General features: G+C 42.3%; 1 protein-coding gene across 2 annotated transcripts in view; it reads right to left on the reverse strand.

Annotated features, from left to right (window-relative positions):
- Positions 1-3,807: 3,807 nt before the first annotated feature.
- The window catches only part of LOC124044263 (glucose-6-phosphate exchanger SLC37A1-like), a 33,656-nt gene continuing 13,553 nt past the window's right edge, over positions 3,808-23,910 (reverse strand). The window contains exons 8-20 of one of the 2 annotated variants that reach the window (XM_046363886.1): positions 22,773-22,939; positions 22,574-22,629; positions 21,213-21,290; positions 21,032-21,133; positions 18,175-18,265; positions 16,967-17,029; positions 16,653-16,738; positions 13,970-14,018; positions 13,697-13,770; positions 13,118-13,196; positions 12,874-12,947; positions 12,278-12,354; positions 3,808-4,981 (exon numbers count right to left, since the gene is read on the reverse strand). In XM_046363886.1, coding sequence (XP_046219842.1) covers positions 4,966-4,981; positions 12,278-12,354; positions 12,874-12,947; positions 13,118-13,196; positions 13,697-13,770; positions 13,970-14,018; positions 16,653-16,738; positions 16,967-17,029; positions 18,175-18,265; positions 21,032-21,133; positions 21,213-21,290; positions 22,574-22,629; positions 22,773-22,939 — 1,012 coding nt within the window. In that variant the 3' untranslated portion in view covers positions 3,808-4,965. Of the gene's footprint in view, positions 4,982-12,277; positions 12,355-12,849; positions 12,948-13,117; positions 13,197-13,696; positions 13,771-13,969; positions 14,019-16,652; positions 16,739-16,966; positions 17,030-18,174; positions 18,266-21,031; positions 21,134-21,212; positions 21,291-22,573; positions 22,630-22,772; positions 22,940-23,910 lie in introns of both variants that reach the window. The other variant, XM_046363885.1, reaches the window with a different exon arrangement.

Consider the following 23,910-nt stretch of genomic DNA (forward strand, 5'->3'; position numbering starts at 1 on the left):
AGAGAGAATGACAGCGGGAGAGAGAAAGAGAGAGAATGACAGCGGGAGAGAGAAAGAGAGAGAATGACAGCGGGAGAGAGAAAGAGAGAGACCGACAGCGGGAGAGAGAAAGAGACCGACAGCGGGAGAGAGAAAGAGACCGACAGCGGGAGAGAGAAAGAGACAAGGTGCCGTATTTTTTCCCAAGCAACAACTGACCAATGACAAACGAACAAACAGATCAGCATCAGAAAGAGAACAACAGCTCAAACACAGAAATAACTGAATCTCTCTGAGCTCACAGATGTGGATTCACAGACTACTAGCCTATACACCACAGCATATCCTATAACAACTGGCCAAACAAGCTCACAGAGAAACATTAAAGACTATAGAAAAACTGTAGAAAAAGTGACATGAACTGCAATAAATGCAAAGAGCCATCGGAGCAAAAGGTGTTTATATGTCTTCTTTATGGTCCTGGTCTTCAGTCTCCTCTACTCCACTGGGTGTAGGCCTAAGTGTAAACAGACCTCTGGACGGGGTCTACACCGACTATACCGGCTGTGTTTGTGGAGGGTAGTTCACATGGAGTACAACAGATACAGACTGGATGAGATCAGGGAGTTTGTGACCACATTATCAAAATTGGTCTTTGTGCCAAATCCTAATATTAGATGCATGCATGTCATAAAGCAAGTATTCCAAGCGATTTAATCAAAGGTTTTAGATGTATCTCAAGTTAAGATTTGCTGAGGTTTTTGCTCGAGTAAGAAACCTGAACAATCGATGCCTAGAATCCAGCATGGAGGGTATAATAAAGAGATGTAAACTACATGCGTTTTAAAATGACAGAAAATGGGCTTAAAGTATGGTAGAGGCAGTCTACATAGACAGTTGCAGTACATTTCCAGAACTGTCCCAGATCTATTCCAGAACTGTCCCAGATCTATTCCAGAACTGTTCCAGAACTTTTCTAGAACTATACAAGGGTCCAGCAAAGTAGACCCAGTAAAAAGCTGGTCCTCTCATGTTAATCCTCAACAGAGTTATTCTTCAACCTGTACTCCCTCCCTCTAAGCAACTGCAAAAACTATTAGCTCTAAGACTGTTATTTTTACCCACTTAAATGATCATGCTGTCACCAAAATGTTACTCTACATCTACACGTATTTTGCAGATTCCACGCAGGTTCATAAACATAGTGCAATGTTTCAAAACGTGATTTGCTGAAGAAGCAACTGTTACGGTTTTGTTCTGTCGAAGGGGAGGAGGACCAAAATGCAGCGTGGTTATTTATAAACATCTTTGTGGCATTGTATCGTCTGAAAAACTGCACATTTCAGTGACCTTTTATTGTTCGCAGCACAAGGTGCACCTGTATAATGATCATGATGTTTAATCAGCTTCTTGATATGCCACACCTGTCAGGTGGATGGTTTATCTTGGAAAAGGAGAAATACTCAGTAACATTTATGTAAGCAAATTTGTGCACAACATTTTAGAGAAATAACATTTTTGTGCATATGGAAAACGTCTGTGATATTTTATTTCACATGAAACATGGGACCAACACTTTACATGCTGCGTTTATATTTTTATTCAGTATAAAATTCCAAAACAAAACCGCATGTTCGTGCAAGTAATTTGTTTATTGGACAAATATGCTCAAGTTAAATCAATTTATGATTATCATGAAGTATCACTTGTTTGTCCCAATCTATTATTTTACTTTGGTCGTTCAACAACATAATTTGACCATCTCTGAAACGTTATGTGAGTTGCAGCGCATAGATGAGGATAGGCTACTGAATGTAGACTATTCACGTCGCATTTAGAGCGGCTATTGCGCAGTTTCCTCCCGCAAGTTGTTGGAAGACCAAATCGAAAGTTTAAATGAAGCGATGCTTCGTGATAGTTGTTAACGTGAGCACAGGCCTATTTGTCCAAGAAACAAATTACTTGCATGGACACGAGGTTTAGTTTTGCAATTTTTGTTCGTTTGACATTTGGCAACGTGAAACCAACCAGACCTAATGACAAGAATACAATGTAACACAGTCAAACTCGGACTAGAGCTCAGAACTATGAGAACTCACCATAAGAAACTAGAGATTACCGTGAATGTGTCCAATGTACAGGATTTTCTGAAAATTCTGTTTTTCTATATGCATCAACATGTGCGAATAGTTTCATTGAATTGTTATTATTTATAGTATGATAACTGAGGTTATCCTATATAAAGCAAAACTATCATTGCACATTTCTTCCAAGGTACATGAAAGGGTGAAAGGGTGTAGTAGTTGATGATGAAACAGACTGACAAGATATAAAACGGTTGATTGACAGTTTACCTTCTGAATTCTGCCATCGACGTCCAGGTAGATTACTCGATACACCGACGAAGCTGATCTCATCTCTCCCTTTCCTCCCCTCTATCTAGCCTGTCTCGCCGTCACCTCGGTCGAGGACTCGGAATGTGGGCTATAGGCCACCGCTCCGCTCCGTCGGTGGTCGAGCTGGAACCCCCCCCCCCCGAGAGCGGTCGGTGCGTCTCTGAATGGAGAAATTATATTAGCGTTTCAACATCATCTCTCTCTGTCACTTACCTAGCTCTCTCTCATCTCATAAACTCCCTTTCTTCTCCCCCTCCCGCCCGTCTCAGCCTCCCTCAACAATCGCACATACACTGGAGAGCAGGAAATACAGTTTCCCTCTGAGCCAAAACTGCTTGAATCAACGTTGTTTCCATGTCATTTAAACCAAACAATGCCATGTGCTGACGTTGAATCAATGTGGAAAACCGATTGGTTTAGCAAAGTCATCAATTTAAGATAATTTCGTATTTAAAAAAAAATACTTTTAACCTAAATCCAATGACAGGGTGAAATGTTTGATTGATTTCACGTTGAATTCACGTTAGTTGACAACTCAAACACATGTAGGCCTAAGTCAAAACCAGACGTCGAACTGGCATGTGTGCCCAGTGCGTTTTTTCGCTCTCATCGCCATAGTTACTGGGTCTCCTGAAGGAAGCAGGCGCGGCTGGTACAGGTTTGCCTGCAGGTCGCCCACTCAACCCCCAGAACGCAGTCGATCTGTCTGTCAGCTACGTCCATTCAACTTTTAAAAACACAGGCTAAATTCTACCCTGAGTATGGCTATTAAAATCATCTAAATAAACTGTATTTATTTGTCAAGGAATTAAAAAAAAGGATATGAGCTAAGGAGAGATACCCAAAGCCAGGAAGGAGCAAGCACTGTGAAAAGGGAAGTTTCAAATTGAATTTAGTTTCTTGCGTGGGCACCTGCCTGTGAGATTCACTCGATAACATATCCACTTTTGCAGACTCGAGTCAGCTCAGATGTTTTGTGATGCATGTCAGATGAGTCATCGACGATCAAAACAATATACTAATTATACCTTCAATAAACACTAATTGAATTTAGCCAAATAATCCTGAATAATTACCTTCTGGTTCATTTAGGCACACCATGAGCAGCTTACCACCAGTTATGACTGATTTGTTAAGGACTGTTAATGTTTATTACAGGACCTTTTCAGAAAATAATATATCGTGTGATTTGTCCTGCAAGAGCAAGATAAGGTGTCAGTTCAGTGGAGGACTAGTTGTCAAAAGTGTACAGTTTTTTTTGTTTACATCTTCCACCCCCAGTTGAGACAGCTAGAGACTTCCGACCACTCTTCACCCCGACTGGAACACATTTAGCTTGGTTGACAAAACAACTCAACATTATGCTTCAAAACCAAGATTGGGATATTTTGCTTTGGTTATAGAGGCTTCCAGAGAATTTGGTAATACAGACATCTTTTTAAAATTTATTTACCAAGAGGTCATTACAAATCTACAATTGTCACCAAGACCATGTAGCTATAGTAATCAAGTAAGGCTCACACATACGTCACTGAACGAAGCAACTGCCTGACAAACAACAAAAGGCACACAGTATTTCAAGTACTACCACTGAAGAACTTAGATGAACGTTTTATCTTCCTCCATCTCCACATAAATAAAATGGACATGTTGTTGGATGGGGTCTATTCCACTCCATTTCTGTTTAACACAGCAAGTGAATTGGAATTGACCACAGCCTCTGCATGTGCCATCATGAAAGTTAAGAATATATATATATTTTTTATAAAGATGATTATCACCTACATTTCTTCACTCATTTGGCATTTTGGGCTATTTACACTATAAAGGGACTTGAGATAGCAGGCATTAGTCAAAAGGAACACATTCAAAATGTTCACATTGTAGAGGCAGAATAAATTAACTCACTTTTATATGATCATTTAAGGTTTGGGATGATGGTATTTGATATTTTCTACATCTACATAAAACATCATCACTAACGTTTTCAACATTGCACTGCCTAAAGAAAAGCTTATTCAGAAATTATTGATCCTCCTCATCAGTTTGAGTATGAAATTCTACATACCAACTCTTAACACAAAATGTTACATTCATAGGATTGAAGTCACCAAAAATAATAAACTTAATTTGTTGATAATATACAAATACAAAATAGCAGTACCTGCATATACTTCATTTACAGAGAAAATACACCACAGAACACAATAATATAATGGCAACTTTTAAAAAATTATAATAATACATTTCATATAAATTATAATGCATTTCCACACAATCTTTGGTTCCATAAGGCAGACCTGACAGCAAAATATATATATATATTTAAGGCCCAGTGTGCTGTAGAACAAGTAAAACAAAAGTTATAGTGGTACGTGCTCAGAGGAACTTTGGATGGCTTGGTTGGTTGCTTATTATCTTGTTACCGAATCTTCAATCGGCTTTCATTCGGTTCTAAGGAGGTGCTGCTTCACACTAGCTCAGTTCAGTTACTGGACGAAGGTACAGGTTAGTGGCATAAGATGCAGCGTGCGTGTCTGTGCTGAGGGACAGTCTGTTCACTCCGCTGTCTGGAGTTAGTGCAAAGTGCTCAGTGCTCTTTCATCCTACAAGAGAGAAACAGAAAACGGACTTCGATCAGGGACTATGATTTATTTATTTGCATGAGGTAAAAAAAAACAAGAGATGCTCGTTAAAGGCACTTCTCACTTTCAAATGTTTATAGAACAAAATCAAAAAAGTATCCTGATATAAGAAACAAATAGATTTACAGAAAGAATAAATGAAAACATGATGAACCAGATAAAAAATAAAGAGAAAGGAGGATCTAATTAAATAATAATAATAAAAATTATTATTATTACGGGACAAAGATAGGCAGAAGGTTATTTAATAATAAGGCACGAGGGGGTGTGGTATATGGCCAACATACGGTTAAGGCCTCTTAGGCACGACGCAATGTGGAATCGCTTGATATACTACAGCCCTTAGCCGTGGTATATTGGCCATATATCACAAACTCAGAGGTGCCTTATTGCTACTATAAACTGGTTACCTACGTAATTAGAACAGTAAAAATAAATGATTTGTCATACCCGTGGTATATGGTCTGATGTACCATAGCCGTCAGCCAATCAGCTTTCAAGCTCGAACCACTCAGTTAATAATGGGATTTATACAAAGGGTGGGTCTAACCCTGGAGGATTATTGGTTAAAAACACATTCCAGCCCAGTGTCTATTCCACAAGTTACCACCAGCTAAATCTATGATGCTGAAATGGCTATTTACTCTGTTCCATCTCACTGTGCAATGGACTCTCATCAGCCCAGCCAGGCAATTAATAAACTTGAGCTCCACTATAAAAAGCATTGAGACATTATCTCCCATTTCTTTTAGACGAGCAATTGGTTTACAATAGTGGAGATTTGTATAAACCTTGCTTTCTCTCTCTCCCTCTCTCTCTGACATTTGCAACATTGTTTCAATATTGAAATTCGATCTCCAGCTGTGCCATAGTAATGAACGTGTAGGGGTCGGGATTCTGGACAAGACAGACAGACATGCAGCTTTTCTCAGCCAGTCAAAATCACGAATCAGCATAATTATTATGGACATATGGCAGAGGTTATTGGGATGAGTCATTCTATGGAATGTCTACTAGATATTCCTTCATTTTGTATTTGAAGGAATTGAAGGGTGTTGCAGTGCATGAGGTGGTTCCAATAACTTATATATATATAACACACTAGATGACTAACAGTGGGCGCTGTTTTGAAGCCACCGTTCCTCCATCTTGCTATTCCCCCACCATTGTAAAAACATCTATTATACATACACCATAATGCACACTTTTAAATTATATTATGTGAGCTTAAAGCTAAATATAAAAAAATCTATTACATTTTTTTTTCTTAAAGTTGAAGTCTTTGAGATTACTAGCATTATTGTCCCCATTACAGCAAAAACAATACTTAAATCCTTGTAATTTTATCTTTGAAACATTTAATTGAAATACTGTACAATGCCATGCTTTCACATGGAAGACTGCTCCTACTGTGGAGCGCCAATATGGCCGACTGGTGGATTCAAATGACCAATACTAAGCACCAGCAATCCAGGGTTTATATACATCATTAGGTGGTCCGGGTGACTGTTCCAAAACAACAGATGTGATGGAAGATTAGGTCAATCTTGTATGGAAAAAATGGATGTGGAGATCGCTGGCAGTTCTTGTAGAATAATGATGAACCTTAATATTGAATTTGAATAGTGTTTGGAAAGAAACGGAGAAGATTCATTTTAATTTGGAATACAAAAACAGACACACTTGAAGATAGTTGACATAAATATTGAGGATTTAAAAGGCGAGGAACTGGCACGACTGTCTGAGTGAGTTGCTATCCTCACAAAACAATTTTGGAGAAGGAAGGATGTTATTGAGGTTGTTTTTATAAGTAGTGGCCCAGACTATATTGCAATCTGAGATACAATAATAGATTAAGGTGTATTAGGCTACAGATAAAAACAAATATTTTCTTGGGATGAGACGTGGAACTCGTCCCATGACACCCGATAGCCTTTGCAATTTTATCGGAGAGAATTTAAATACGATCTTTTTTCCTCAATAAGGATACCTAGGAATTTGGTGGGATAGTAGATCATTTAAAATGGATTTCCTCTTGGAATTTGTTAAAACATTTTCTAATAAAAAGCATGTAAGATTCTGGCAATTAAGCAGTTTATCTACTTAGCAAGATGAACTTGTGGGATAACACCTTTTCACGCTAACGTACCTAATCTTCAAATCATGTTTTTTTGCAGGAATCTTCTTGCGAATGATTTTGCCAAAGATTTTATCACCCTATAGTTTTGTGATTTTTATTTGTTTTTATTTCTATTTGAAATTCAGTTTAGTTTCAGTTAGTTTTCAGACTTGATTTACCGGTTCCATTTCAGTTTGATAAAAGCATTTATTATTTAGTCTTTATATGATTTAGTTTCAGTTTTAGTGTCAGGGACAGTATGTGTTGTAGGCCTATAGCAGGGGTACTCCAGTACTTTTTGAGATGGTTTGGTTACACACATTTCCTTGGTGGCAAAGTTCCAGATAGATATTGTCATTTATCGGCATAGTAACAAACCCTCAACCCACGCGACCCCAACTGTCCACACCCGTCTTGTTTGTTAATGCTAAATTCATGCAATTCAACTCATTTTCCATGTCTTATGTGTGTTCATATGATACTAGGAGTTGAATCCTGACCGAATTCCAAAAACGAAATAAATGTAATTAAAAAAATGCCCGTCTCACCTCATCTTTATCCTGAAATTCTTTGTGGGCGCTGTTAAGATGAACTTGAAAATTGGTTGGGTGTTTCCGCTTCTAATTTTTTTGAACCTTTATTTAAACAGTTAAGAACAAATTCTTATTTTCAATTACGGCATAAGAACTGCCTTGTTAACCCACTGTTCTACACACGCTGCCATCTTTTGTGCTTTGCCTTTTGCGATCGGTCACTGCTGGTGTTGGGTTTGCTGTCGTCATTGTTCACAGCTATGGTCCGCCACCTCCCTCACATTTTGTCCCTGTTAGCTACTGATAGCTAGTGACAGTGATGCTGTCGGCAGGGTAGCCTAGTGGTTAGAGCGTTGGACTAGTAACCGGAAGGTTGCAAGTTCAAATCCCCGAACTGACAAGGTACAAATCTGTCGTTCTGCCCCTGAACAGGCAGTTAACCCACTGTTCCTAGGCCGTCATTGAAAATAAGAATTTGTTCTTAACTGACTTGCCAATTAAAATAAGGGTAAAATTAAAATAAAATAAAAAAACAAGCCAGGCCTATTTGAAAGATTGCCATCTACTGTCAGCATTTACCCATCAGATTCAAAAGCTCACATACCCCATTAGGGAAAAAAGGTTGAAAACCCGATTTGATTTTAGAACGGGAGAGAAAAAACAAACTACAATTAAACAATGTATTTTTAGTTTGTTTCACGGTGAAATATAAGTTGTTTCAGTTTAGTTTTTCAAAAGTTTTTTAAATATTTTATTTCAGTTTACTAAATAGTTTCCCCAATTTTAGTTTCAGTTTTTGATTACTATAATAACCTTGAAGCTTCCAATCATCGTACTAACGCTAATTAGCATTGACTCGCGAAACCACCCAACTTACGTCATAATACACACAGACATAAAAATGGTATCCACTAGTTGATCTGACTGATTTATCAGTATTTCCGTGACATACAGTGGGGGTTCCGAAATTATTGACACCCTTGATAAAGATGAACAAAAAACGACTGTATAAAATAAAAATAGAGCTATGCTCAAAACATTTGGATAATTATATTAATTTATAGTAATACAGTGGGAAGAAACAGTATGTGAACCCTTTAGAATGACCTGGATTTCTGAATAAATTGGTCATATAATTTCATCTGATCTTCATCTAAGTCACAACAACAGACAAACACAGTCTGCTTAAACTAATAACACACAAACATCTATACGTTTTCATGTCTTTATTGAACACCGTGTAAACATTCACCGTGCAGGTTGGACGAAGTATGTGAACCCTTGGATTTAATAACTGGCTGACCCTCCTTTGGCAGCAATAACCTCAACCAAACGTTTTCTGTAGTTGCGGATCAGACCTGCACAACGGTCAGGAGGAATTTTGGACCATTTCTCTTTACAAAACTGTTTCAGTTCAGCAATATTCCTGTGATGTCTGGTATGAACTGCTCTCTTGAGGTCATGCCACAGCATCTCAATCGGGTTGAGGTCAGGAATCTGACTGGGCCACTCCAGAAAGCCATAAATCTGACTGGGCCACTCCAGAAGGAATCTGTCAGAAGGTCAGGAATCTGACTGGGCCTCCAGAAGGTCAGGAATCTGACTGGGCCAGAAGGTCAGGACTCTGACTGGGCCACTCCAGAAGGTCAGGTCACTGGGCCACTCTCAGGACTGGGCCACTCCAGAAGGTCAGGACTCTGACTGGGCCACTCCAGAAGGTCAGGACTCTGACTGGGCCACTCCAGAAGGGCCACTCAGAAGGTCAGGACTCTGACTGGGCCACTCCAGAAGGTCTCCAGAAGGTCAGGACTCTGACTGGGGCCACTCCAGAAGGTCAGGACTCTGGGCCACTGGGCCACTCCAGAAGGTCAGAATCTGACTGGGCCACTCCAGGTTGAGACTGGGCCACTCAGGTTGAGGTCAGGACTCTGACTGGGCCACTCAGGTCAGGACTCTGACTGGGCCACTCAGGGAGGTCCTCTGACTGGGCCACTCAGAAGGTCTGACTGGGCCACTCAGGTTGAGGTCAGGACTCTGACTGGGCCACTCCAGAAGGTCAGGACTCTGACTGGGCCACTCCAGAAGGTCAGGACTCTGGGCCACTGGGCTCTGACTGGGCCACTCCAGAAGGTCAGGACCACTCTCAGAATCTGACTGGGCCACTCCAGGTCAGGAATCTGACTGGGCCACTCAGGTCAGGACTCTGACTGGGCCACTCAGGTTGAGGTCAGGACTCTGACTGGGACCTCAGGTTGAGGTCAGGACTCTGACTGGGCCACTCCAGAAGGTCAGGAATCTGACTGGCCACTCCAGAAGGTCAGGACTCTGACTGGGCCACTCCAGAAGGTCAGGACTCTGACTGGGCCACTCCAGAAGGTCAGGACTGGGCCACTCCAGAAGGTCAGGAATCTGACTGGGCCACTCCAGAAGGTCAGGAATCTGACTGGGCCACTCAGGAATCTGCCATTCCAGAAGGTCAGGACTGGGCCACTCCAGAAGGTCAGAATCTGACTGGGCCACTCCAGAAGGTCAGGACTCACTGGGCCACTCAGGTTGACAGGACTGGGCTGGACCACTCCAGAAGGTCAGGACTCTGACTGGGCCACTCAGGTTGAGGTCAGGAATCTGACTGGGCCACTCCAGAAGGTCAGGAATCTGACTGGGCCACTCCAGAAGGTCAGGAATCTGACTGGGCCACTCCAGAAGGAATATTTTCTTCTGTTCAAGCCATTCTGTTGTTGACATCTGTCCAATGGGTTGTTGTCCTGTTGCATCACCTAACTCGGTTGAGCTTCAATTGGAGGACAGATAGCCTTACATTCTCCTGCAAAATGTCTTGATAAACTTGGGAATTCATTTTTCTGTCGATGATCGCAAGCTGTCGAGGCTCAGTGGCAGCCCCAAACCTTGATGCTCCCTCCACCATACTTTACAGTTGGGATGAGGATTTGATTTTGGTGAGGCTGTGCCTTTTTTCCTCCACACATAGTGTTGTGTTCCTTCCAAACAACAACACAACTTTAGTTTAATCTGTCCACAGAATATTTTGCAAGTAGCGCTGTGGAACATCCAGGTGCTTTTTTTTTTACAAACGTCAGACGTGCAGCAATGTTTTATTGGACAGGAGTGGCTTCTTCCATGGTGTCCTCCCATGAACACCATTCTTGTTTAGTGTTTTACGTATCGTAGACTCGTCAACAGAGATGTTATCATCTTCCAGAGATTTCTGTAAGTCTTTAGCTGACACTCTAGGATTCTTCTTAATCTCATTGAGCATTCTGCGCTGTTGCAGTCATTTTTGCAGGACAGCCACTTCTAGGGAGAGTAGCAACAGTGCTGAACTTGTCTATAAACTCTCTATTTATAGACAAATTGTCTTACCATGGACTGATGAACATCAAGGCTTTTAGAGATACTTGTGTAACCCTTTCCAGCTTTATTCAAGTCAACAAATCTTAAATCGTAGGTCTTCTGAGATCTCTTTTGTTCGAGGCACGGTTCACATCAGGCAATGCATTTTGTGAATAGCAAACTCAAATTTTGTAAATGTTTTTTTTATTTTTTATAGGGCAAGGCAGCTCTAACGAACATCTCCAATCTCATCTTATTGATTGGACTCCAGTTTAGCTGACTCCAATTAGCTTTTGGAAAAAGTAATTAGCCTTGGGGGGGGGGTTCACATATTTTCCCCAACCTACACTGTGAATGTTTTAATGATGTATTCAATATAGACAAGAAAAATACAATCATTTGTGTGTTATTAGTATTAAGCACACTGTGTTTGTCTATTGTTGTAACTTTGTCAAATTTTAAGTGACATTTACGCAGAAATCCAGGTAATTCCAAAAGTTTTCACATACTTGCCACTGTACAATAACAAGTAATACATTTTCTCTTCTGTCAAAAAGTTACAAAATTGACACCTCTAAAGAATCTTATAAATAAAGTAGTCAAAAGTGAAGTATTTGGTCCGGTTTTCCTAGAGCGCAATGACTACATCAAGCTTGTGACTACAAACTTGTTGGATGCATTTGCAATTAGTTTTCGTTGCGTTTCAGATTATTTTGTGCCCAATAGAAATTAATGGTAAATAATGTAGTGTCATTTTGGAGTTACTTTTGATTATAAATAAGAATATAATACGTTTCTTAACATTTCTACTATAATGTGGATGCTACCATGATTACAGATAATCCTGAATGAATCGTGAATAATGATGATTGAGAAAGTTACAGAAGGTCAAAGATCATACCCCAAAGACATGCTAACCTCTCACTTTGACCAATAACAGAGGAGGTTAGCATGTCTTGGTGGTATGATCGTAGAACATAGATCATCAACATAGAACATGATCCGTGGCCTCAATCGTGATTATCAAGCCTGGATACCACCCTAATACCGGGGCGGCAGGATAGCCTAGTGGTTAGAGTGTTGGACTAGTAACCGGAAGACACATCTGTCGTTCTGCCCCTGAACAGGCAGTTAACCCACTGTTCCTAGGCAGTCATTGAAAATAAGAATTTGTTCTTAACTGACTTGCCTAGTTAAATAAAGGTAAAATAAAATAAAAGTAGAATATACACCAAACAGAGAGAAGTCACTTACTCTACTGTGGTGCTGCCAGAACGAGGTTTAACCACGTTGGCAGAGGTCAGCTCCTTTGTCACCAGCCGCAGCAACAGCTACAGAGAAAGCACATCCACACACATTAAAACCTCATTCTATGAAATCCACACACATTAAAACCTCATTCTATGAAATCCACACACATTAAAACCTCATTCTATAAAATCCACACACACATTAAAACCTCATTCTATAAAATCCACACACACATTAAAACCTCATTCTATAAAATCCACACACACATTAAAACCTCATTCTATAAAATCCACACACACATTAAAACCTCATTCTATAAAATCCACACACACATTAAAACCTCATTCTATAAAATCCACACACACATTAAAACCTCATTCTATAAAATCCACACACACATTAAAACCTCATTCCATGAAATCCACACACATTAAAACCTCATTCCATGAAATCCACACACATTAAAACCTCATTCCATGAAATCCACACACATTAAAACCTCATTCCATGAAATCCACACACACATTAATGCACATTTCAGGTCAACTACTTAGAAGATTAGCATGTGCACACACCACCAGTGCTAGGAAGTCAGCTACCATCAGCATGTAGAAGACCTGGTTCCATCCCCGTGACGACAACACTCCTGCCAGGAGGGGACCTATCGCTGCACCTGAGAAGAAAACACATCATCCCAGGACAGTTAGTAAGTCACAGAGATAGTCCTATGCTGAATTTGAAAGCAACCCGTGATCGTTAGCTACCGCCTCGTGGAGCTAATTTATCATGTAGGATCTACTGGTGGGGCTGGAGGTGACCCGGAGAAGAGGGCGAGAGACTAACCTACTGATCCTGTGCCGTCGATGATGGCTGTGACAGTAGAAAGGGCTCTGGAGTTACCCTTCAGGCTCTTGTGTGTTCCCTGGAGTCAAAAGGTCAAACAGAGAGAGGCGGGGTGAGGTTAGAGGTGGGATTTGAGGTCAGACAGAGGGAGGATTTGAGGTCAGACAGAGGGAGGATTTGAGGTCAGAGAGAGGGAGGATTTGAGGTCAGAGAGAGGCAGGATTTGAGGTCAGACAGAGGGAGGATTTGAGGTCAGAGAGAGGGAGGATTTGAGGTCAGAGAGAGGGAGGATTTGAGGTCAGACAGAGGGAGGATTTGAGGTCAGAGAGAGGGAGGATTTGAGGTCAGAGAGAGGGAGGATTTGAGGTCAGAGAGAGGGAGGATTTGAGGTCAGAGAGAGGGAGGATTTGAGGTCAGAGAGAGGGAGGATTTGAGGTCAGAGAGAGGCCCACACACAGGAAATACTAAAATAGTATGACCGCTCAAAAAGTTTAGGAAGATAAAACTAGGGAGGATTATAAACTGTGTAAAAGGATAGTGAGACAGACTCGCAACACACACACACACACACACACTCACCAGATCAGCAGACACTGCTGTTGTAATAAGGGCATATGGTCCATTCACTAGCCCTCCACACACCAGCAGCATACCTAGGAGGTACACGGTACATCAAAACACCATTCACTTGATGAATGTCAAACCCAACCAAGCTTGTGACATAACACTGTTCACCTGTAAGTCATTGACAGTCAAAATAGCACAGCCAATATCTATATAAGTCAATGGGCTCAGGAGAGGATTCAGTCAATCCCTCAACACAAACTGGAGAATATGAGAATTTATCCCTACCGATGGTGGGTCCAAGTCCAAACTCACTGATCATAGAAAAGCCATAAAGCTGAAACAAAGAATAAAAAACAACAGCTATCAAATACACTGAGTGGACAAAACATTAAGAACACCCGTGTACATAAAACATTAAGAACACCCGTGTACACAAAACATTAAGAACACCCATGTACACAAAACATTAAGAACACCGTGTACACAAAACATTAAGAACACCCGTGTACACAAAACATTAAGAACACCTGTGTACACTAGTGGACAAAACATTAAGAACACCCATGTACACAAAACATTAAGAACACCTGTGTACACAAAACATTAAGAACACCGTGTACACAAAACATTAAGAACACCTGTGTACACAAAACATTAAGAACACCTGTGTACACTAGTGGACAAAACATTAAGAACACCCATGTACACAAAACATTAAGAACACCCGTGTACACAAAACATTAAGAACACCCGTGTACACAAAACATTAAGAACACCTGTGTACACAAAACATTAAGAACACCTGCTCATTCCATGACAGACTGACCAAGTGAAAGATATGATCCCTTGTCACTTGTTAAATCCACTTCAAAATCAGTGTAGATAAAGGGGGGGGACAAGTTGAAGAACAATTTATAAAAACTGAGACAATTGAAATATACTGAACAAAAATATAGACCCAGGATGCAACAATTTTAACGATTTTACAGTTCATATAAGGAAATCAGTCAATTGAAATACATTTATTAGGCCCTAATCTATGGATTTCACATGACTGAAATACAGACATGCATTTGTTGGTCACAGATACCTAAAAGGTAGGGGCGTGGATCAGAAAACCAGTTAGTATCTGGTGTGACCACCATTTTCCTCATGCAGCGTGACATAAGGTTTATCAGGCTGTTGATTGTGGCCTGTGGAATGTTGTCCCACTCCTCTTCAATGGCTGTGCGAAGTAGCTGGATATTGGCTTGAACTGGAACGCGCTGTCGTACACGTTGATCCAGAGCATCCCAAACATGCTTAATGGGTGACATGTCTAGTGAGTATGCAGGCAATGGGAGAACTGGGACATTTTCTGCTTCCAAGAATAGTGTACAGATCCTTGCAACATGGGGCCGTGCATTATCATGCTGAAACATGAGGTGATGGAGGAGGATGAATGGCACGACAATGGGCCTCAGGATCTCGCCACGGCATTTCTGTGCATTCACATTGCCATCAATAAAATGCAATAGTGTTCGTTGTCCATAGCTTATGCCTGCCCATTCCATAACCCCACTGCCCCCATGGGGGTCTCTGTTCACAACGTTGACATCAGCAAACAGATCGCCCACACGACACCATACAGGCTGTGTGACATCTCCCCGGTACAGTTGAAACTGAGAATCATCTGTGATGAGCACACATCTCCAGCGCTCCAGTGAGCATCGAATGTGAGCATTTTCCCACTGAAGTCAGTTACAACGCTGAACTGCAGTCAGGTGAAGACCCTGGTGAGGACGACGAGCGCTCAGATGAACTTCCCTGAGACGGTTTCTAACAGTTAGTGAAGAAATTCTACAGTTGTGCAGACCCACCACTTCATCAGCTGTCTGGGTGGCTGGTCTCAGATGATCCCACAAGTGAAGAAGCGGGATGTGGAGGTCCTGGGCTGGCATGGTTACACGTGGTCTGCAGTTGTGAGGCCGGTTGGACGCACTGCCAAATTCTCTAAAACAAAGTTGGAGGCGGCTTATGGAAGATAAATTAACATTAATATCTCTGGCAACAGCTCTGGTGGACATTCCTGCAGTCAGCGTGCCAATTGCACATTGTATTGTGTGACAAAACTGCACATTTTACAGAGGCCTTTTGTCCACAGCACAAGGTGCACCTGTGTAATGACCATGGAGTTTAATCCGTTTCTTGATATGTCACACCTGTCAGGTGGATGGATTATCTTGGTAAAGGAGAAATGCTCACTAACAGGGATGTAAACAAATTCGTGCACAAAATTTGAGAGAAATAAGGATGATTTGGTACGTATGCAACATTTCTGTGATATTTTATTTCAGCTCATGGAACATGGGACCAACAAATGTACTTTTTATATTTTTGTTCAGTGTAGATTTTGTATGTGTGCCATTCAGAGGTTGAACGGGAAAGAAAATATTTAAGTAATCTCTTTGAACGGGGTATGGTAGTAGGTGTCAGGCGCACCGGTTTGAGTGTCAAGAACTGCAACGCTGCTGGGTTTTTTCACGCTCAACAGTTTCCTGTGTGTAATCAAGAATGGTCCACCACCCAAAGGAAATCCAGCCAACTTGACAACTGTGGGAAACATTGGAGTCGACATGGGCCAGCATCCCTGTGGAACGCTTTCGACACCTGGCAGAGTCCATGCCCTGACCAATCAAATCAAATTGTATTTGTCACATACACATGTTTAGCAGCCAACTTGGTTAACAGCCAATTGAAGCTGTTCCGAGGGCAAAACTGGAGGGTGCATATTAATATTAGGAAGGTGTTCTTAATGTTTTGTACACTCAGTGTACATGTCCTGTAAGGTTCATGATGCATGCTCATATTTTTATTCATTGAGATGATCAACTGTGATTCCTGTCCTGTACAACAGGGGGAAGCAGAGACAGACAGAGAGCAAGACCGAGAGAGAGAGAGAGAGAGAGAGAGAGACAGACCGACTCACAGTAGGAGCAGCCAGCAGCAGCATCACTGCACAGGTAGTGGCCCTCTTTCCCAGCTTATCAGATATGACCCCAGCCAGGATTCCCCCTATACAGACAGACAGACTATGTGATGAGCACAACAATCAAGAAAATAGGAGTGGTTTGAGGGTAGTTCTATTCCAATGATGCAGGAATGATGTCTATTATTTTCCAATGATAATCTCGACAAATAAAAAACTATCTCTGACACAAAACACACAAAGGAGCAGAAACATCCAGATCATAAGACAGTTATATGGTTCGTTTTGACATCATGAAAAAAAAGGGAACATACCCACAATTCCTCCCACGTCAAACAGAGTGGAGAGCTCTCCGGCCTTTTTGGCATCTAGGTGAGCTGAGACAGACAGACAGCACATTATCTCAACACACCCTCTGGCAAACAAAACAAGTGACACTACTAATAATGCTACCTGGCAGAGCACGGGAACAACTACCTGGCAGAGCACGGGAACAACTACCTGGCAGAGCACGGGAACAACTACCTGGCAGAGCACGGGAACAACTACCTGGCAGAGCACGGGAACAACTACCTGGCAGAGCACGGGAACAACTACCTGGCAGAGCACGGGAACAACTACCTGGCAGAGCACGGGAGTAACTACCTGGCAGAGCACGGGAACAACTACCTGGCAGAGCACGGGAGTAACTACCTGGCAGAGCACGGGAACAACTACCTGGCAGAGCACGGGAACAACTACCTGGCAGAGCACGGGAACAACTACCTGGCAGAGCACGGGAACAACTACCTGGCAGAGCACGGGAACAACTACCTGGCAGAGCACGGGAACAACTACCTGGCAGAGCACGGGAACAACTACCTGGCAGAGCACGGGAACAACTACCTGGCAGAGCACGGGAACAACTACCTGGCAGAGCACGGGAACAACTACCTGGCAGAGCACGGGAATAACTACCTGGCAGAGCACGGGAGTAACTACCTGGCAGAGCACGGGAGTAACTACCTGGCAGAGCACGGGAATAACTACCTGGCAGAGCACGGAAATAACTACCTGGCAGAGCACGGGAACAACTACCTGGCAGAGCACGGAGTAACTACCTGGCAGAGCACGGAAATAACTACCTGGCAGAGCACGGAAATAACTACCTGGCAGAGCACGGGAATAACTACCTGGCAGAGCACGGAAATAACTAATAACTAATGATGTCTGAGTGTTGGAGTGTGCCCCTGTCTGTCCGTAATTAAAAATAATAAGAAAACCGCGCCGTCTGGTTTGCTTAATATCAGGACTTTGATGTATAGCATTTACTTTTACTTTGTACTTTTACTCAGGTATGATGATTGAGTACTTTTTCTACCACTGACCTTAAGTACATTTGAAATCAGATACTTTTAGACTTTTACTCAAGTAGTATTTTGCTGGGTAACTTTGACTTTTACTGGAGTCATTTTTCTGTTCAGGTATCTTTACTTTTACTCAAGTATGACCATCGAGTCATTTTCCCACCACTGCTACATACCTGCTTTCGTGATGTAGAGCGGCAACCAGAAGAGGAAAGTGTAGCTGACCAGCTTGGCAAACAGCAAACACAGAGAGAACTCGATCACTCCCTGGGTGGAGAAAGAGAGAGAAGCAGACTGTCAACAAATAAAAGCTCTATAGTTGTCTAGAATAGAAAGGTACTTGGTTTATGTTTAGGGCCAGCGTTTTCCCCAGTTCCTTATACAGTACCTATGCAATTATTTTTTATCTATTTAAGAGCCTAGGGCACGTGTGTCAAAATACAGCTCTGGAGGGCAGAGCGTCGGCAGGGTTCCGACGCTCTGCCCTTGTACTTGATTTGATCAATTAAGGTCATTGATTAGATAGGAACTCCCCTCACCTGGTTGTGTAGGTCTTAAATTGGACTTGAATTGAAAGAAAATAATAAAAACCAGCCGATACAAGCCCTCCAGGAAATGAGTTTGACACCCTGGGCTTTGGGCAACAGGGCCTGGGCGTTGGTGTGTGTCACATGGGGTTGGTGGCACCTTAAAAATGGGGAGGGCTCGTGGTAATGGCTGGAGAGGAAACAGTGGAATGGTATCCATCCGTTGCAGACACTATTATGAGCCTTCCTCCCCTCAGTAGCTTTTTTGTTTAACTATCCTTGTGGGTACCAGAAGTCTTCATACTGATAGTGAAACAAGGACAATTCTGACATGTTGGGAAATTTTGCTGTTCCCTACAAGTAAAAATGCTATTTTAGACTTGAACATTACAGTTAGGCTTAGGTTTAGTGTAGGGGTTAGGAATAAGGGGTTAGGAATGAGGAGTAAGGAGTGATGGGTTAGGGGTAGGTTTAGTGTTAGGAGTTAGGGTTAGTGCTAGGGTTAAGGGTTAGGTGTAGTTTTAGGGTTAGGGGTTTAGGGTTAAGGTTAAGTGTTGTTTTAGGGTTAGGGGTTTAGGGTTAAGGTTAGGTTTAGGATTAGGTGTAGTTTTAGGGGTAGGGGTTTAGGGTTAGGTGTAGTTTTAGGGTTAGGTGTAGTTTTAGGGTTAGGGGTTAGGTGTAGTTTTAGGGTTAGGGGTTTAGGGTGAAGGAAAAAAGGATTTGGGATGGGAATCAATTATTTGGTCCCCACAAGGATATCAATACATAAGTGTGTGTGTGAGAGAGAGATATGGGTGGTGTGAGAGAGAGATATGGGTGGTGTGAGAGAGAGATATGGGTGGTGTGAGAGAGAGATATGGGTGGTGTGAGAGAGAGATATGGGTGGTGTGAGAGAGAGATATGGGTGGTGTGAGAGAGAGATATGGGTGGTGTGAGAGAGATATGGGTGGTGTGAGAGAGATATGGGTGGTGTGAGAGAGATATGGGTGGTGTAAGAGAGATATGGGTGGTGAGAGATATGGGTGGTGTGAGAGATATGGGTGGTGTGAGAGATATGGGTGGTGTGAGAGATATGGGTGGTGTGAGAGATATGGGTGGTGTGAGAGGGATATGGGTGGTGTGAGAGGGATATGGGTGGTGTGAGAGAGATATGGGTGGTGTGAGAGAGATATGGGTGGTGTGAGAGAGAGATATGGGTGGTGTGAGAGAGAGATATGGGTGGTGTGAGAGAGAGATATGGGTGGTGTGAGAGAGAGATATGGGTGGTGTGAGAGAGAGATATGGGTGGTGTGAGAGAGAGATATGGGTGGTGTGAGAGAGATATGGGTGGTGTGAGAGAGATATGGGTGGTGTGAGAGAGATATGGGTGGTGTGTGTGATATGGGTGGTGTGAGAGAGATATGGGTGGTGTGAGAGAGATATGGGTGGTGTAAGAGAGATATGGGTGGTGTGAGAGAGAGATATGGGTGGTGTGAGAGAGAGATATGGGTGGTGTGAGAGAGAGATATGGGTGGTGTGAGAGAGAGATATGGGTGGTGTGAGAGAGAGATATGGGTGGTGTGAGAGAGAGATATGGGTGGTGTGAGAGAGATATGGGTGGTGTGAGAGAGATATGGGTGGTGTGAGAGAGATATGGGTGGTGTGTGTGATATGGGTGGTGTGTGTGATATGGGTGGTGTGAGAGATATGGGTGGTGTGTGTGATATGGGTGGTGTGTGTGATATGGGTGGTGTGAGAGAGATATGGGTGGTGTAAGAGAGATATGGGTGGTGTAAGAGAGATATGGGTGGTGAAAGAGAGATATGGGTGGTGAGAGATATGGGTGGTGTGAGAGATATGGGTGGTGTGAGAGATATGGGTGGTTTGAGAGATATGGGTGGTGTGAGAGGGATATGGGTGGTGTGAGAGAGATATGGGTGGTGTGAGAGAGATATGGGTGGTGTGAGAGAGAGATATGGGTGGTGTGAGAGAGATATGTGTGGTGTGAGAGAGAGATATGGGTGGTGTGTGAGAGAGATATGTGTGGTGTGTGAGAGAGATATGGGTGGTGTGTGAGAGATATGGGTGGTGTGTGAGAGATATGGGTGGTGTGTGAGAGATATGGGTGGTGTGTGAGAGATATGGGTGGTGTGTGAGAGATATGGGTGGTGTGTGAGAGGTATGGGTGGTGTGAGAGAGATATGGGTGGTGTGAGAGAGATATGGGTGGTGTGAGAGAGATATGGGTGGTGTGAGAGAGATATGGGTGGTGTGAGAGAGATATGGGTGGTGTGAGAGAGATATGGGTGGTGTGAGAGAGAGATATGGGTGGTGTGAGAGATATGGGTGGTGTGTGAGAGATATGGGTGGTGTGTGAGAGATATGGGTGGTGTGTGAGAGATATGGGTGGTGTGTGAGAGATATGGGTGGTGTGTGAGAGATATGGGTGGTGTGTGAGAGATATGGGTGGTGTGTGAGATATGGGTGGTGTGAGAGATATGGGTGGTGTGAGAGCTCAGGTGACTGACCGGTATGCGTAATGCTCCCATGAAGCTGATGGCCGAGGGCTCCGATTCGCTCTTCACCACTACCACCTGCTGTACAGGGAGCAGCAGCTCTGTGTCCCAGTTCTGGGAGGGAGACCAAGGGTTAATAACACAGATATTAACCAAAAAACACAGACAAACTCAGATAAAAACAGACACACACCTGAGATTTGCCTCCTTGTTTGTACGAATGATAGAGCTGGTTATGTCCATTCACCCCTTTCCAGCTATTGGTCAGCTTCTACATGAGAAAACAAAACCAAGTACAGCTATTGGTCAGCTTCTACATGAGAAAACAAAACCAACACCATTTACCATCATGTTACAGAATCCACATGAAGCTACATTCAGTTTTCACCATCATGTTACAGAATCCACATGAAGCTACATTCAGTTTCCACCATCATGTTACAGAATCCACATGAAGCTACAGTCAGTTTTCACCATCATGTTACAGAATCCACATGAAGCTACATTCAGTTTCCACCATCATGTTACAGAATCCACATGAAGCCACATGAAGCTACATTCAGTTTCCACCATCATGTTACAGAATCCACATGAAGCTACATTCAGTTTCCACCATCATGTTACAGAATCCACATGAAGCTACATTCAGTTTCCACCATCATGTTACAGAACCCACATGAAGCTACATTCAGTTTTCACCATCATGTTACAGAATCCACATGAAGCTACATTCAGTTTCCACCATCATGTTACAGAATCCACATGAAGCTACATTCAGTTTTCACCATCATGTTACAGAATCCACATGAAGCTACATTCAGTTTCCACCATCATGTTACAGAATCCACATGAAGCTACATTCAGTTTCCACCATCATGTTACAGAATCCACATGAAGCTACATTCAGTTTCCACCATCATGTTACAGAATCCACATGAAGCTACATTCAGTTTCCACCATCATGTTACAGAATCCACATGAAGCTACATTCAGTTTCCACCATCATGTTACAGAACCCACATGAAGCTACATTCAGTTTCCACCATCATGTTACAGAACCCACATGAAGCTACATTCAGTTTTCAACCATCAAGATACAGTGTTCCAGCAGCCACCAATGTAAACATCTGTAACGCATTTCAAAGTAGTGTGGGAGGATGAAAACATCACCTGTCAATCAAGAATAACCCTAAATAAAGCTTTTACAATGAATCCACCCACATTGTAAACAATTAATGTTTTGTTTCCCTTTTGGACGCGTGACACTCCACTGCTGCTACCAGTGGGATAAAGTGGGAGACAGTTGTTATGGAAACGATGCTATTCAGGCAAATTCTGAAGACGTGGGCTACGCACAATGAAACCACTCATGGCTCACAAAACAAAACAAACAATGTCCACAACACATTTCCAAAATGGCACTTACACTCGGCATAGGACAAAAACAAGGGGACTTTGTCTATCTGAGATTCATGCCTTTGAAATGGCATCCCCATATTATGTCTATACTAAGAGATGCTTTGGGAGACCCAGAGAGACATGATAAGTACTCACAGTGTTGCTGGAAGCAGGGTTCTGTACATCATGGATGCTTTTCAAATCATTTGGATCTGCAGACAAAACCAGGTCAAGATTAGATGTCAGCATGCAAAAGTTTTACCATGACAAAAATCATGCACGGAAACTTCTCTGAGGTCAACGAGAAGAAAGTCCTTTCCAATCTTCCTACAACCAGTCACAGAGCAGTACTCACGTTCAATGAGGAACAGGAAGCAGACGACACCCATAGCAGCGATCACAAGGCCGGGGACGATGAAGGACAGGCCCCAGTTGGAGGAGACCCAGTAACCTGCAATCAAAGAGCCCAGGATGTTGCCCACTGAGGTATGGGAGTTCCATATGCCCATGATCAGACCCCTCCTGTAGGGAATGCCAGTTAAAACAGGGTTAGGATAGTGTTCTGATCAGTTAAAACAGGGTTAGGATAGTGTTCTGATCAGTTAAAACAGGGTTAGGATAGTGTTCTGATCAGTTAAAACAGGGTTAGGATAGTGTTCTGATCAGTTAAAACAGGGTGATAGTGTTCTGATCAGTTAAAACAGGGTTAGGATAGTGTTCTGATCAGATCCCTCCTGTAGGAAATGCCAGTTAAAACAGGGTTAGGATAGTGTTCTGATCAGATAAACAGGGTTAGGATAGTGTTCTGATCAGTTAAAACAGGGTTAGGATAGTGTTCTGATCAGTTAAACAGGAATAGGATAGTGTTCCGATCAGTTAAAACAGGGTTAGGATAGTGTTCTGATCAGTTAAACAGGGTTAGGATAGTGTTCTGATCAGTTAAAACAGGGTTAGGATAGTGTTCTGATCAGATAAACAGGGTTAGGATAGTGTTCTGATCAGTTAAAACAGGGTTAGGATAGTGTTCTGATCAGTTAAACAGGGTTAGGATAGTGTTCTGATCAGTTAAACAGGGTTAGGATAGTGTTCTGATCAGTTAAACAGGGTTAGGATAGTGTTCTGATCAGTTAAACAGGAATAGGATAGTGTTCTGATCAGTTAAAACAGGGTTAGGATAGTGTTCTGATCAGTTAAACAGGAATAGGATAGTGTTCCGATCAGTTAAAACAGGGTTAGGATAGTGTTCTGATCAGTTAAACAGGGTTAGGATAGTGTTCTGATCAGTTAAACAGGGTTAGGATAGTGTTCTGATCAGTTAAACAGGGTTAGGATAGTGTTCTGATCAGTTAAACAGGGTTAGGATAGTGTTCTGATCAGTTAAACAGGGTTAGGATAGTGTTCTGATCAGTTAAAACAGGGTTAGGATAGTGTTCTGATCAGTTAAACAGGGTTAGGATAGTGTTCTGATCAGTTAAAACAGGGTTAGGATAGTG

This window comes from Oncorhynchus gorbuscha, linkage group LG09 (assembly GCF_021184085.1).
Source record: "Oncorhynchus gorbuscha isolate QuinsamMale2020 ecotype Even-year linkage group LG09, OgorEven_v1.0, whole genome shotgun sequence".
Taxonomy (NCBI): Eukaryota; Metazoa; Chordata; class Actinopteri; order Salmoniformes; family Salmonidae; genus Oncorhynchus; species Oncorhynchus gorbuscha.